The 15,742-nt window shown below is 43.2% G+C and overlaps 2 protein-coding genes across 3 annotated transcripts; one reads left to right on the top strand and one right to left on the bottom strand.

The window, feature by feature from the left end:
• The first annotated feature begins 1,175 nt into the window (after window positions 1-1,175).
• Window positions 1,176-7,704, top strand: LOC120665444 (guanosine nucleotide diphosphate dissociation inhibitor 2). Its single transcript, XM_039945017.1, has 13 exons — window positions 1,176-1,429; window positions 3,253-3,315; window positions 3,449-3,532; window positions 3,874-3,981; window positions 4,112-4,284; window positions 4,950-5,061; window positions 5,187-5,267; window positions 5,357-5,419; window positions 5,511-5,612; window positions 5,734-5,858; window positions 5,972-6,182; window positions 6,270-6,344; window positions 7,276-7,704. Exons 1-13 carry the CDS (start codon window positions 1,343-1,345, stop codon window positions 7,327-7,329), a joined length of 1,338 nt encoding a protein of 445 aa, XP_039800951.1. The 5' UTR covers window positions 1,176-1,342; the 3' UTR covers window positions 7,330-7,704.
• A 942-nt stretch (window positions 7,705-8,646) lies between these two features.
• LOC120665443 (MLO-like protein 1) lies at window positions 8,647-13,072 on the bottom strand. 2 transcript variants are annotated; one of them, XM_039945016.1, is made up of 14 exons: window positions 12,769-13,072; window positions 12,628-12,685; window positions 12,295-12,530; window positions 12,016-12,132; window positions 11,862-11,919; window positions 11,550-11,641; window positions 10,420-10,494; window positions 10,252-10,340; window positions 10,065-10,114; window positions 9,863-9,903; window positions 9,531-9,740; window positions 9,355-9,422; window positions 9,173-9,233; window positions 8,647-9,088 (listed from the first exon to the last, which is right to left on the bottom strand). In XM_039945016.1, the coding sequence occupies exons 1-14, from the start codon at window positions 12,886-12,888 to the stop codon at window positions 8,939-8,941; spliced, it is 1,425 nt and encodes a 474-aa protein (XP_039800950.1). In that variant the 5' UTR covers window positions 12,889-13,072; the 3' UTR covers window positions 8,647-8,938. The 2 variants fall into 2 exon arrangements, with proteins under 2 accessions (XP_039800950.1, XP_039800948.1); XM_039945014.1 differs by having other exon boundaries at window positions 8,659-9,088; window positions 12,292-12,530.
• Window positions 13,073-15,742: the final 2,670 nt, after the last annotated feature.

Raw genomic sequence — 15,742 nt, 5'->3', positions numbered from 1 at the left:
CTAGGTGAACTCTATCAAATGATTTTTCGGAGTTATTATCACTCAGACACCCGATGTGAAATTTTTCATCGGATGCTCCATTGCGACATTAGAAGTTAATTACAAAAACATTCAAGATCACTGCATGCAACACTACAAAAATATATAAAAAATAAATCTTATCATCCGATTCTGCGATAGAAAATTCCCGTCACAACCTAATTTTTTGAACTACAATTGTAACATTCAAAAAGTTATTTTTTAAGAAATAAGAAAATAAATAGAACTAGTCGATTAGATTAAAGAGGTGCGACATGACAAATCAACTATTGAAGTATTTAGAATAAATTTATGCCACATCCTAAAATAATTGTTGCAACGACACCTTATGCGTTAAACATACTGAAAAGGACTACCGCAACATCATAGATCGACCTATCGAACAATCTTAAATGACTATTGTAATTCCGGTAATCAACTAAAATTCTCGCTGCAACACCAATAATCAACTTAAACTTATATTGCAAGATCATCATTTGCCTATTGCAACAAAAAAAAACATATAAGAACAGTGCGGAGCTGCCTAACTCATTGGGGTCCGGCGACCCCGACGAATTTTGTGAAATTCCATATAAACTATTGTAGATATCTGTATTTGACCCTGCTGTCCTAACGGAGCCGACCCCGGTGGCGTACTCGGCTGGCTTCGCCCCTGATATAAGAAGTCCACCACAACCTCTGTTATTGAGATTGCAGTGACTTTTCTACTGCAACATCAGTTCATACTATCTTAACAAAATTACATGTAAAAGTTTTCCACTGTAATATCAGTTAACCTAGAAAATATGCAAGGAATCAATTCTTTCATGTAACCCTTTCCCCGTCCAATCAGAAGCAAAGAGAATTTTTTACCAAACTAGCCGAAATTATCACACGTGTCTTGTCGTCAACTCGTCACCTTCTACCAGTCCACCCGTTCCACATATACATAACAATCGTGGTCATATATTTGATTGTCGAGACAAAGACCCGATCACACTCGCACCTAGACCATCAAATGGCTCGAAATTTGACTAATCAGCCCCCGATCCGTCACACAAATGGCGAATCACGGGCCCTAAACAAAAAGGAAGGAGTGAGCCGCAAATATTGCGCGAGCCGAGGACTTGCGCGCTAAAGCGACCGGCATCCGCATCCGGCTGCCTGCTGCTCCTCTCGGATTCCCAAACGCCAAATCCCATTCCCACCTCCCCACGCACCGCACCGCTCGCTGCCTTTCGTCAACTCCACTCCTCTTCTACGCCGCGTCCACCACCTCTTCGGCGCGCCGCCGCCGTCGCAGCAGTCATCTCGCGGGGCAGCCATGGATGAGGAGTACGACGTGATCGTGCTGGGCACGGGGCTCAAGGAGTGCATCCTCAGCGGGCTCCTCTCCGTCGACGGCCTCAAGGTGAGCCCGCCGATCGCACGCTCGCTGCCCCCAGCCCCGGCGCGCACGATCCGCTGCTCCCGTGCTCGGATTCCGTGTCCGCGTACCTACTCGGTGCTTCAAGGTCGCGTTCATCATTATTAGGAGTGGACTGGGCCGCTGGAGCACGCGAGCTCGTAGATCGGGAGCCACCGCTCGATTGATCTGGCCGTTGCGCTGCAATTAGATGAATGATTGGCTTTGCTTTGCTATTGCGTGCTGACCTATAGTGTTCGTCTACCTACGTAATGCGCCCGGGTGTCTACTCTAGAAGCCCCCGACTACTAAGCCCTTGGTGGATCCACTGTGGGCAGCCATTGATCCGCGAAGTGAGTGAAGTCTGATCTTAGCCAGGTTGAATTCTCTAGATCGGGGCTCCGAGACGCTTGCTGAATTGAGAGGTGGCATCTAATTCTAGTGTTTGCTGGTGTTTTGGTGGAAGAGCATGTATTAAAGCCAGATGAGAGGGAGAAGGGTCTTTACCTGAAGGAATCGATTCATTTAATAGCACCTTAGAATGCCTTGTGTTGGGTTGCTTGCCCATGCTTGACCTTTTCAATTTCTATGTTGACCTAATAAGCGGGGTTCATAATTTTGTCACACATACACAGGTGGCAACATATCGCTTCCACAAAAATGTCAGTGATGATGGAGGGTTGGGATTTCTGGGTTTCCCAAGTCACCCTGATCTTACGCCACAGCTTTAGGGAGTAAGCTGGAGTGATGATGGGTAGTGGCACACCTGTGGTAGTGGGGCAGCAAGGGTATTGCTGACCACGGGTTTGCTGTTAAGCAACTGGTCTGAAGCGGGTAGACTGGGTCCAGCTTGGGAGCAGCCTGGCAGTCAGGCCTGTTTGGTTGCTGCCTGCCAGGCAGCTCACCGGCCAGGCAGCACCATCCAACCCCAGGCTGACGAAATCCAACGCCTGGGAGTGCTGCCTGAGCCAGGCAGTTTTCCCAGGGTTCCAACCAAATAGGCCAGGCATAAGGCGAGGATGTGGCGGTGGCAGTAGTGGAGTTGTAGGGCGTAGGTCGCCCCAGATCGCCATCAACTGCAGATGGTAGCAGAGAAGCCTGTGGCAGAGGCTACCTGCAGCAGGTAGAGGGCTAGAGGCATGGCAAATGGGGTGTGGGAGGAGGTCATCCATAACATGAGGTTTGCAGTGGCACATTGGAGATGGTTTGTGGGGTTGGCTATGTGTTGCACTGTGAGATGTCAAGTTCCCCGTCATAAATGAGCTACCACGACTCCAAACCGAGGATGGAATCAAAAAGTTCCTTTTGTGAAAAGGATGCCTTTCATGGAACAGTGAACCCTTAGATCTTAAATTCCAGAAAAAATTGCAATATTAGGACTGCAAACACCGACCACTCGTGAATTTGCCACTCTCAGTGAATGACACGGTGGGACCATCTGTGCCTATGAAATGTGGGGCCAATGGCAAAACTGCAAAGGCCAATGTTTACGGTCCCATTTTTGCAAATTTCTCTAAATTCCATATAGATGCTCTGATAACTGCTTTAAAGTAGATGTATAATGATTAATGAAAATGCAGTATGAGTCAATTTTAGGCAAATACATGAATGATATCTGGCAGTTGCCACCACCCCTCACAAACGCATCTATCTTTTCTCTGTGCACTGTACGTGAATGCATTAGTTGAATTATTATGTGCCCACCTGGACTTTAATTGCTCTTGAGGCATATGCCTTTTTTTAGAACCTTACTTTGAGATCTACATGTAAGTGTTGTAAATTACACTTTTGAGGACACCATTATGAACGTGGTTGCGATTATATTTTAGGTGTTGCACATGGATAGAAATGACTACTATGGAGGAGATTCCACCTCACTCAACCTTAACCAGGTAAGCAGCTCTTACTACTACTGTTTAAGTACTGATGGTTCTTGATTTGTGGATCCATTTCTTGTCATAACAAGCTTTTAGGATTTGCTGGAACTTTTACACTGACATGCTTTTCACTCACCTTTTGGGACAGCTGTGGAAGAGGTTTAGAGGGGAAGACAAGCCTCCGGCACATCTAGGTGCAAGCAGAGACTACAATGTGGACATGGTCCCAAAGGTGCAACAGTCTTATCCTATGCAAATATCTCTTTCTACACCTCTATTAGCACAGCTAATGTATGCAGAAAGCATTTGAGATTACATAAACACCAATGACCAACCCCATGATCGTGCATTGGTTCTATCTTGTCAGGAAAGATTTGTACTCTTTTTGTTTGATTTGTGTGTCAATTTTCACTGATTTAGGCATTTAGAGAACTGCAAAATCTCTTGTCGAACTGCTTGAAAAAAAGAAGTCTGCAAAGCATTCCTGCTAGATTTATGACTTGTTTGTTAATATTTTATACTAGTGTGTACCATAATTAATTTTTGTTGCTTGTAAAAAAAACTGTTTATCAGTTTATGATGGCAAATGGGACATTGGTTCGAACCCTCATCCACACTGACGTGACAAAGTACTTGTCATTCAAAGCTGTTGATGGGAGCTACGTTTTCAGCAAAGGGAAGGTAGTCTCTTCAGTCTATGTTCTCCTTTTGTTTTCATCAACATCACTTTTCCTGAATTTTCTGTAGATGATTTAGTGGTTCTTAGATCTAGTGGGGTAACATGCCTTTCTCTGTTATCATGTTCAATCAGATTTACAAGGTCCCTGCAACTGATATGGAGGCTCTGAAGTCCCCTTTGATGGGCCTCTTTGAGAAGCGCAGAGCAAGGAACTTCTTCATTTATGTCCAAGATTACAATGAAGCTGATCCAAAAACCCATCAAGGATTGGACCTTACTAGGGTGACAACTAGGGAGCTTATAGCGTCAGTACCTTTGCTCTTATTGCATTGTGTTGATTCCATTTCCAGTTATATGCCAGCACTCCAATAGACCAACTGTAACACCCAACCCAATTTGTCTTAGATATTCCTAGTAGTGTTGGGACTTGGAATTGGCACCACGTGGGCACATGGTTAATTGTTGCAGCGTCAGAATAGCATAATGCTTGAATAACCCTTTTAGGTAAATGAAGGGGTGAGTTATGACTTACCTAGAGTATTACAGTGTCTCACCAATATGATATTTACTGCAATTTTTCGATTTCATTGTAGACAATTGCTTAGTCTTGCATCTTACCTATGAACCAAATTCAGTGTAGTTAGCAACAAGGTTTTTTCCCTAGTGGTGCTCTTGCTACCTTCAGGGTCGTGCTGCTAAAAAAAACCGATGTGAAAATTGCTGCCTTTCAGATTATACCATAGATAGCATTTAACCTTCCATATGTTGTGAAAAATAGATTGCTTGTGCATGTTGCTCTTGTATATTATGTAAAATTTGCATAATTTGTGTTCTTATACCATAATTTTGCTTGTGTTCTTATGCATTTTGGGAATGCAAAATTTTGCAATTGCAAATAAGGCATTGACCTGTTGGGCTTACCTCTTTCTGGTCAATAAGTAACTCCATGTTTCCATGTGTATTTCTTCAGCAAATATGGTTTGAGCGAAGATACAGTGGATTTCATTGGGCATGCACTTGCTCTTCATAGAGATGATCGTTATCTTGATGAACCGGCATTTGATACAGTGAAAAGGATGAAAGTAAGTTTTGGCCAAAGCTGATTCCTAATTGTTGCTATTGCTACATATAAACTTGTCATGGTGCTCTTGTTTGAATATGTTGGCTTTATATAGTTCAGTTAAATTTACGTGTTCTGTGCTTGCAGCTGTATGCAGAGTCTCTTGCACGCTTCCAAGGAGGCTCACCGTATATTTATCCACTATACGGGCTGGGTGAGCTACCACAGGTCAGTCATAATTCAATCTATTTATCCAATACATCTCAAGTGGGGATCATGTTCCTTGTTGATTATACAATGCTTGTTTTTGGCTACAGGGTTTTGCACGTCTGAGTGCTGTTTATGGTGGTACTTACATGTTAAATAAGCCAGAGTGCAAGGTCTGCTTTATTACTCTCTTGTCATGGCTTGCATAATGTGGATAACAAGGAAAAGCTATCATTTTGACCCGTGTTTGCCTCATTTTTATAGGTTGAATTTGATATGGAGGGGAAAGTGTGTGGTGTTACATCTGAAGGTGAAACTGCAAAGTGCAAGAAGGTGGTCTGTGATCCTTCGTATTTACCCAACAAGGTGAATACTTCCTGTTTCCATATTGTAAAAGGGTTATTTGGTCATTATGGTGCCAAATACTTGTATTTTGATAGACGAAAAGCTAATTTACGGCAACTTTGTGGCTTTTCTACCTCAACAGGTTAGGAAGATAGGTAGGGTTGTACGCGCAATTGCTATCATGAGCCACCCAATCCCTAATACAAATGAGTCCCACTCAGTTCAGATTATTTTGCCACAGAAACAACTTGGACGCAGATCAGACATGTGAGGCCTTCTCTGATGCTCAAATGTTTTCCTTTTCATTAGTGCACACTTGTATTGAATGGATCATTATGCTTGCCACTGTTATGATATTTCTGTCTGTATTCTCTTTTTAGGTATGTTTTCTGCTGCTCATACACACACAATGTTGCGCCAAAAGGAAAGTTCATTGCATTTGTGTCTGCAGAAGCCGAGACTGATAACCCACAGTCCGAGCTAAAGCCTGGACTTGATCTACTTGGCCCTGTAGATGATATATTTTATGATATTTATGACAGATATGAACCAGTGAATGAACCATCTCTTGATAATTGCTTTGTCTCAACGGTAAGATTTGCAGTAATTACAAAATGAACGTTAAATTTCATTGCTTGGACATTCTACTAAAATCTTTGTGGTGGTTTCTTCTTGCAGAGTTATGATGCCACCACACATTTTGAGACAACCGTCACAGATGTTCTTAACATGTATACAATGATCACTGGAAAGGTAACATTCATTTCATCTTTATTTTCTTGATTGGACTGTATGCAACCAGGAACAGTCTTTGGTTTGCGAAAAATGTTAGGCAAACACTTGAACCTCATATTTGCTCTTAAAAGATCTGTAATGCCTTTATGCTCTTATGCCAAAAACACATATACCTAGATTATATTTCCTCACATGATCTGCTGTAACAATCGCTGAGCAAATAGTCTACCTTTGTGTCATTCTTTTAAGAGAAAGTCTGTTTTACCCCCCTAAGCTTGTCACTGAATCTGAAAAACAACTCCCAACTCAAAAACCAGACATCTTACATACCTCAACTATCAAAACTAGACAAACTACCCCCCTTGACCATTTTAAAGCAGTTTTCTATGGTGGTTTTGCTTATGCGGCGGCCATGTAGTCCCCAAGGGCAGCCCGGTGGAGGGAGACAGGGGGGTCCCTGTCCGCTCCTCCGGCACCACTGGGGCCGGCACCATAACCTCATCGCTGGCTGGCCCACTGGCGGTGAGCTCCATCCCTCTGCCCCTCACCCGCAACCAGCCATGACCATGACCATGGCCATGGCTCGTGTAGTCAAGCTGCGGACCCCACTTGTCAGTCAAAGCAGTAGGAAGTGGGTAGGACTTGATTGCGTGAGAAATCAAGCCCTAAAAATTCTTACATGTTGGGTCCATTGCCACATTAGCAAAACCACGTTAAAAACGAATTTGAAATGGTCAATGTGGGCAATTTGTCCGGCATTTAAAGTTGGAGGGCATAGTTGTCCGGTTTTTAAGTTAAGGGGGTTATATAGATTTGGTGACAAGTTCAGGGGTGCAAAACAGACTTTTCTCTCCTTTTGAAGATTGAGTGAATCTAATTACTCAATGCACTACTTTATGCTGTAAATATGGATATATCCTTTTGCATCCTAACTCCGTTCTCATTGCAGACGGTTGATCTTAGTGTGGATTTGAGTGCTGCCAGTGCTGCTGAAGAATACTAGATTTCTCAATCATTACCTCATGTTCATCAAAGAAGCACATCGGGGATAGCACGAGACAAACTTTAATGAAGCCGCTAGTCTGAGTTTCTTCCGAACCAGATTACATCATGTGTTCTACTGTTCTATCCGATGCCTACTGGATACTCTTTGCTAGCAGTATTATGCAAAATTATTGTCTCAAGCTGATGGATGGTGCTGGTTTAATTATTATTATTATTTACTAAAGTTGATCAATGGTGTAAAGCCTGAAACAGTGAATGCAGTGAGAGTTACTACCATCATGGCTTTGTGTGATGTATAATGTTCAGTAAATTTGGATGTCTGGTTCTTTGATGCTGTCTTCCTCAGCTTTATGTCATCGCGTGCTTGAATGAAGTTTCTGTGTCGCACGTTGTGTTCTTCAAAGATTTTTGGAGCATCCATTCAAAAAAAAATCTTTTTGGCCTGGTGTGGGAAAAAGCACGCTTTGGCTTTTGTGATGGAGATATTGTTCGCTGCAAGTTGTGATTTTTTGGCAGAAGTATGGTGATTGAAATTTGGAGGCACATTTTATGGTGTTGAAACATCTGGGTCTCGTTGAACTCTGTTTCTTGTTTACACAAATTTGGTCAAAGCCTCATGCAGCAGCTGCTGGTGGTTTCATTGCAATCAAGGGCTTTGTTATTGATGTTGTTACTCATGCAACCACAGCTTTAGAGCATACTATCGCTCTACAGATGCGCCAAATTGCTATCTACTCACCCTATGGTGGTTGTTTTACTAAAGTTGATTAAATGGTGTAAAACTGTAAACAGTGACTGCAGCGGCTATGACCATAGCTTGGTATGATGTCTGGCTTTTCACTGTTGTGCTTTTCTCCTTGATGTTACTGGCTTTTCACTGTTGTGCTTTTCTCCTTGATGTTACTGATGAGTACTGTCCGAGCTGCATGATGTAACAGCATCCACTGCCAAATGTTGGAGGGAATTCTCTATTTTCCATCCGGAATCAAGCTGGTGTCATGTATGCCAAATAGAAAATTCTCTCCACAATTTATGTGAGTTTTAGCAAGATGTGCAAGTGGCAGAATTTTGTGGCACGAGGTATGATGGTGAAAGTTTTTGGCTCTTTTTGATTTCCTGTGGCACTTGTGGTATGATGTTGGAAACTTCGGCTCTTGCTGAATCAATGAATTTTGTTTCCTACATTACCCCAACTTCCCATCAAAACCAGAGGTGAGCTGCTGCTGTTGCTATCAGTCCCGTGTGAGAATCTGATGCTCTCGTGCTGCTCCTACAGTGATCCATTCTGATGTACCACGGTGCAGCCATTGCCAGATTTGCAACAAACTAAAAATAAGGCATCATCATCAAAAGTATCAGGTTCAGGATCATCTGAGTAAGTTTCGATGCAGATGACTACTTGTGAGATTACAGATATATCAGCACTATTTATGGCTGCTGTGAGTGAAGCTATATGCCAAAATTATGCCACGTCTATGCCTTAGAACGCAGGGAAACTACACATGATGCGAGCCATTGCTGTAGAGCACACAACACAAGTTACTACCACTACGTGTTTCCAACTGCCTCATTGTTCTTCCCCAGCTGCCCATTTCACCATTCCAATACTAAGCCGCATCGGGGCCGTCGCCATGCTTGGATTCGACCGTGGAGTTGCACTCCCTCAGCCCTGATTTCTTCTTCGCCTTCTCCGCCCAGCCCAGGACGCCCTGCTGCACGTGCTCGTTGAAGATCTCCTTCTTGTAGTAGCTCCCCATCTTCGAGCACAGAGGGAGACCATTGATCAGTGCTTTGAGGATATCAATTGTGTGCGATATCGAAGAAGAACACCGATGACGCACCTGGGTTACAATTGCATACAGAGGCAGGGTGCTGTAGCTGCAGAGAAGCTGGATGACGACCCTGCAAGCACAAGGATGGGTGCAGGAGTCAGAAGAACACACTCATGTGTTTTGGTCGTCAACACCATCTTTAGTTCCTGGCTTCCTGCGAGATGCAAGAAACTGGAGGCCATGCGAATTACCCTAGAACGAGCCTCGGCACCAAGAAACCGACATGGTCCATGAAGCAGGAGTGGAATCCATAGGTCATCTGGAAAAAGGTAAGATGATAGCCGTTACGCGATGAACGATGTCGTGTTCAGTCATGGCGTCTGAGCTGAGCACACTTTGGAGATGGTGTGCCACAATGGTTACTTACCAGTATCCAGAAGAAGAATGAGAGCTCAAATGCGTTCTGGAAGAGGATGAAGTGGATCAGGTGCAGGACGATTCGTGGCTGCCCGAACCAGAAGTGCTCGTCTGATGGCTTCACGACCAAATCGCCCTCGACCGCCGTTTGCCTCGCGGCTACATCGTAGGCAAGCTGAGCGATGATGTGCTCCAGCTTGGTGCCAACAGCCAGCAGAAGCTGCAAGAAGTATGCAGGTGCTAAGGCAGTGTGGTCAAGGAGGATCATTAACAGCATGATTCTGTTTGTTCTGACTATGTAAAATAAAGGACTCTGAATCAGCATGCTATATATGTACTTACAACAAGGGGAAGAAAAGCCATCCAAAAATACGTGTGCCAACCTGCAGGTTGACAAAATGGGATGAGTTGTGCTACTGAAATATTACTTCAAAATTACTTTTTTTTCAAAAGTTAAAAGGCAAACTGGTTCTGCAAGAAGACTGTTCAGGAACAGTAGAAACCATAAAAGTTTTTTTTCGTTAAGATTGAAATGTAGATTTACCATTGACATTCAGCAACAGAAATATCACCACGAACATCCACAAGCTCCAGCTGGAAGGAGATAGAAACAGTGTTCAAGTAAATATATTGACTCGCAAAAAGGTTTGGTTATGTTTATTAAAAGAGCCGGGATTTCCTAAATCCAAAAAGAATATTATTAAAAGAATATATAACATTATTTGGATTACCTTGTACTGACTATTTTCTTAAAATCAGACTCTAAAGCTCTCATCATGTATCTATGGAAATCAAATTTTGGATTTCCTCGGCAGTGAGTCTGCAACACAAAAGAAAGCATGTTTATATACAGGGAAATTAAAGGACACCACACCAGCTAGAAATCAAATGATGCTTACCATGATAAAACCAAGACGCATTGCGGTGTAGTCTGATTTAGCTACTGAACCATAAAACTGCTTCACAAATGATTGCTGTGAAAAAAAAAAGAAAAATGAAAAGGCTGATTAGTTCACCAACAGACTACACTCTGCAAGCATTAACACATTAATACCAGCTAAATGACGACCCTACTAGTACAAGGATGGATGGAGGAGTCAGAAGAACACACTCATGTGTTGTAGCAAGCAAAGGGCAGCGCACATGATGTCGTCATGTCGAGGTGAGAACGAGAAGAGTTCGGCGGGCCGGCAGCCAGTGACATGCTTTGGCTGCTAAGCATGTTGTATACCAGCTATAGCCTATAGGGTTTAGGATGGGCGGGTGTTGACGACTGTTGATGTATATATGGATGGGCCTCAGCTTCACATGGACACTGAAAGAGAGGTTACTGTCACACGTATCGGGCAGCGGAGCCAAAATTAAAAACACCTGCGCTGTGATTGAAAATTCTTTGCTGCTTCCTTGTTTGTTCAGAGCTTGATTCATCTCTTCGCCTACATCCCAGATTCCTAAAACACAGCGCGCGTTACGCTGTGAGTTGGTGATTGATTTCATCGCTGGAGATAAGGAACAGGGCATCACCTCGTGACGTGATTTAAATTCAGCCGTCACAGGATCGCCAAAAAATTGGATCTTGTTGGCCGCATGCAAAGGAGAAAGACAAGGGCGGCACAAGGCTACCCTTTGAAGGTAATGTAATCATCTAGGGTGTTTGCTTGCTTTAAGATTTGTGCATTTTTTTTCTTCAAAAGAGGAGCACTGGAGCAGATCTCATCAAGTAATTGGCGTAGCTGCACAGAAGAAATTGTGTATGCCAAACTGAGAGCTCAGATAATACAGAACTACGAAATGAGTCCTTTTGGATAGTGAAGTCGTCTATAATTGTAGGCATAAAAAGACTGTAATACTACTAAACTAATTTTCAAGACAGACATCTTCAGATTGCCTTTTTTTGGGGGAAAAAAGTTTGTATTACACATAGTTTAAAAAAAATGAAATATCACTTTTTTTCTACTGCAGCGAGTATACAAAACTTTGTAGTATACAAAAATGATATGGCAGTTGCGAACGTGAATGCATAACTTACCAGCCAAGACAACGTCATAGAATCTTTGCCAATCCCCTTGTAATGTTCCCTAATGAATGAAACTTGATGCATAGGTAGCACCTTCTTAGGTCCTGCAATTTCATAGGAATTTATAAGACCCACAACAAACAAGCAGATCTCTTTTCTTGTGACAAAACAAACATTTTTGTTCCTTGAGAAGAAAACAAACGTGTCACAAAAAACAGCTTTTGCTTTAGAATTTGTCCGTTCCTGTGTTAACGGAACAAAAAGGCTGCTTCAATTCAAGCCACAAGAATATGAGCAACAACCAGCTAAGGTCCTGATAGGTACCGTTTCCTGCATCATTGTTTTTCTGAATTTCCTCCTCCCACTGTTTCCATTTGTGTATCTGATGAGTAACAAATAGAGACACAGCACGTAATCAGCAGCCGGCAAGAGCGACAAAAGAGTTCTGCGCTTAACCGCGGCCTTTTTTTTTTTTTACCTTTGCACCTCCCAGAAACATAGTTGTAGCACTGAAGAAGACATGCGCCACAGCCAGAACAAATATGAAGATGTGCAGCTGATGCAAGGCTTCTTCCGACAGCAGTGGAACTTTTCCCTATCAAAATAAATCACAACAGTTGTCACTACACATTGCTTGATGTTTTCATTATCATTAGTATTGTTTCAACACATGTATTTGTTTGCAGAAAATCCATGCATGAATGATGAGTTTTTATCTGAATCGCATGGTTCAGTCCAGTCGTCAGTTCATCACCTCCTCCTGGCAGAGCCCGGCCTCGGCTCCAGCCCCGCCCTCGCTGAGCACCCGTGCCCTGCTGACCCCGGCGAGGATCTCGGCGGCGGTAAAACGCGCGGCGACCCTTGCAGGCTGGTGATCCCCCGGCCTCTGGCACGGCAGCATGTAGTCCGTCCAGCTGGGAGGGATGCACATCCGCTGGATCGTCCTCTGGAACGCCGTCATCAGCAGGGAGATGAACCCCAGAAGCATCAGCTCTGCATCACACACCAACCGAAGAAGAGCTAAACATTTTGTTTTTTCTCGTACGTCCAGTAAATTTCAGACATCTGTGGAGAGAAATCGATCGAATACCTTCTTTGACCTTGAGGAGCGCCTCGTAGAGCGACCTCTGATCGTTCTTCTTGAGCGTCTGCATGCACGATGCCCATCGGCGGCGTCAGCAGGAAAACAGATGGCAAGTAGTACTCCGGCCAGCCCCGGAGTCTTACGTACCTTGCCGAGGTGATGGAGGCCACGCTCGGCGGCGAGGGAGATGAGCACGATGACCGAGCAGACCGCCGCCACGATCCACGTCGGCGTGAACTCCAGCGCCGCCTCCTCGGCCTCCGCCATCGCCCTCTCCTCTCCCCTCACCCCTTCAGTTCCTCTTCCTCCCAGCAAAGGCTCAAGGCTAGCTGTGACCTGCGCGCGCTTCTCTGCTGGTACGTTCGTTTATACCGTGAAGCACGTGGGGCCGTCGCCAGACTACGGAGGCTGTTCTCGGTGGGGCCCGCGGTGCAAGACGCGAACGGAAGCGAAGAGCTATGTGTGGGCATGAACAAACAAGTACAAATCTTAGCAAGATAGCGTTGGATCCTGAACGAAAGATATTTTCCAGTACATATGATGTTCGACATTTTCCACTTTGTACTCCCTCCGTTCTTAAATATATGACACCATTGATTTTTTTTCATTTGACTATTCGTCTTTTCTACAAATATTTATGTAAATAGCCAAATCTTCAAGTTAGATTCAAGAGACTCTTGATAATAGACGTAAAGATACTCATTTCACTTCATTTAACTAACTGATTAATTAAATAATGTTGGTCAAAGTTGAAGAAAAAAATCAACGGTGTCATATAAAAAAGAACGGAGTAAATACGAAATAATGATCTTTTGTTTTTTTAACTTTCAAATTTTTTAGTTAGAAGGATCCGAAGAAGCTTGCGTGCATGCCACTAAGCGCACCTCGTACACTCCCATGGGTAGATCGCATATATTATATGTAGGACGATCATCCAATTCACACGGACGGGGGATAGTCATGCATCCTACTGGAGCCCATCATCCCCAGGTCAGCTATAGACCTAATAATTTTTTTCATAGGGAGAATAATATTTACTAGTTCATCTATTTGGAATCATGTGACTGCATCATATCAAATGTCATGTGTGTTCGTCATAAATACAGTTGTAAGTGGAGTCTTGATCAAATATATTATCCTGTCATGTGATGCATGTAACCAATGAACTTGCATTGTTTGTTGGAATCCACGTCTTAGCCTTGCGTAAGTGCTGATCTCTCCCATTGTACTGTAGAAATTAGACTAAGAAAAGTATATATATATATAACTGTAGGTCAATGCCAACATACTCACTCTATTTCGCTGGCTGTGGCTGTTACCTAGTTCTGATTTGTTGTTAGAGAAAAGTACTGCTGGCTGGCTGCTAGCTGGTGACTGATGTTGATTTGGTGTGAGAGAAAAATATTGCTGGCTGGCTGACAAGCTAGCTGAACAGAATTTTCATGTCATATACACAATAATATTACTTTTTACTTTTATTTTTCATACTAGATGAACCCGAAATTAATTTCATTACCCAAAAGCAATGAAATTACAGCTAGAGAGTTCAGACAAAGAAACTCCCGTACCAACGTTTTGCAAGAGACACTACTAGAAAAACTACCTTTGGCACCGGTCGGAGAATGTCTTTGGTACCGGGTTTTTTAACCAGTACCCCGCCTTTGGTACCGGGTAAAACAACTGGTGCCTAAGCCTTCAAAATTCACGCAAAATATTCTCTTTGGTTGGGACTTGAACTCGCGACCTTTAGCCTCGCACGTTGCTCCTTTACCATCTCATCTACACAATTGTTCTAATCAAATAGGAGATATTTTCCTTTTAAAATAACCAATGGATGAGACTAAGGTACCGGTTGGTAACACCAACCGGTACCTAAGGCTCATCTATAGGTACTGGTTGGTGGTACCACCCGGTACTAATATAAAAGTTACCACCCGGTACCTATGGAGAGCCTTAGGTACCGGTTGATAATACCAACCGGTACCTAAGGCTCATTCATAAATTCCTTCCACCCCAAAAGTATCGGTATGGAGATGAACCGGTACCTATGGAGATGAACCGGTACCGGTTCATCTCCATATCGGTACTTTTGGAGTGGATCTAAGGCTTATTTTCTAGTAGTGAGAGTTTAAACAGAAATGACGAGCGAAAACAGCAAAAGGTACCCAGGCTTACTACAACAACATACAGCTACTAGAGCAAAAGACGGAAGCAAAAGGATAGATATCTAATGCAAACGATCGAAGATGCCACAGGGCAGGGGTTGCAAAGCGCCCATTGCCTACCTCACCCTCTCCTTCCAAACTCTTTCTTTGCCGTGCATTCTGTCAGTATAATGTTTCTTTTTACTAGCTAACAATATTAGAAAATACACAACGGTTAGACATCGACCGTCTATAAATATTTATCATATCACATAAGACCACACTATATAGATAACTCATACACCGAGTTGTTTATTAATCATCAGATAGCTTTTCAATATAACTCTATATTAATGAATGGTTATATAAACATAGATAACACATATAGTATTTACAGTGTGAAAGATCAGATCGGGTGATCTAGCCTAAAAGGGACAGGGGGTGAATTAGGCAACTTAAAACTTTAACCTATGACTCTAACTTAATTGCACAATATTAAACTAAAACATGCTATCTATATGTGCAACTACGGCTTTACTAGTGTGAAACCCACATCCCAAAAGAGTTTAGCAACCTATAGCCTTTTCCTATCAAGATACTACTCTATGAAAGTAAAGGCACACAAGAAAACTAGTATAAATACGGAAACGTAAAGAGCGGGATAGGAGGAAGCAAACTCTCGACGCGAGTGTTTATCCCGTGGTTCGGTTAGCCACCAAGGCACACATACATCCATGTTGTTGAAGCACTCACTAAGAGTATCGCTTCACGGTAATCAAGTCTCTTCCGTGAACACAATCACGGTCATCTTGATCCCGTTTTCCACTAAGGAGCTTGTCCACGAAAGAAGAGGGTCTCCACGTCCCCCGTAAAAGATTGTCGTCGCCACTCCACACCAAGACGAAGGGTCGATGACGTGTCGGCGAGCCACCAATGCTCCAAGGGGCCGGCACACCGAGATCTTCTTATTGGTTCAC

This window comes from Panicum virgatum, chromosome 3N (assembly GCF_016808335.1).
Source record: "Panicum virgatum strain AP13 chromosome 3N, P.virgatum_v5, whole genome shotgun sequence".
Taxonomy (NCBI): domain Eukaryota; kingdom Viridiplantae; phylum Streptophyta; class Magnoliopsida; order Poales; family Poaceae; genus Panicum; species Panicum virgatum.
This window is presented reverse-complemented; position numbering and strand designations above follow the sequence as displayed.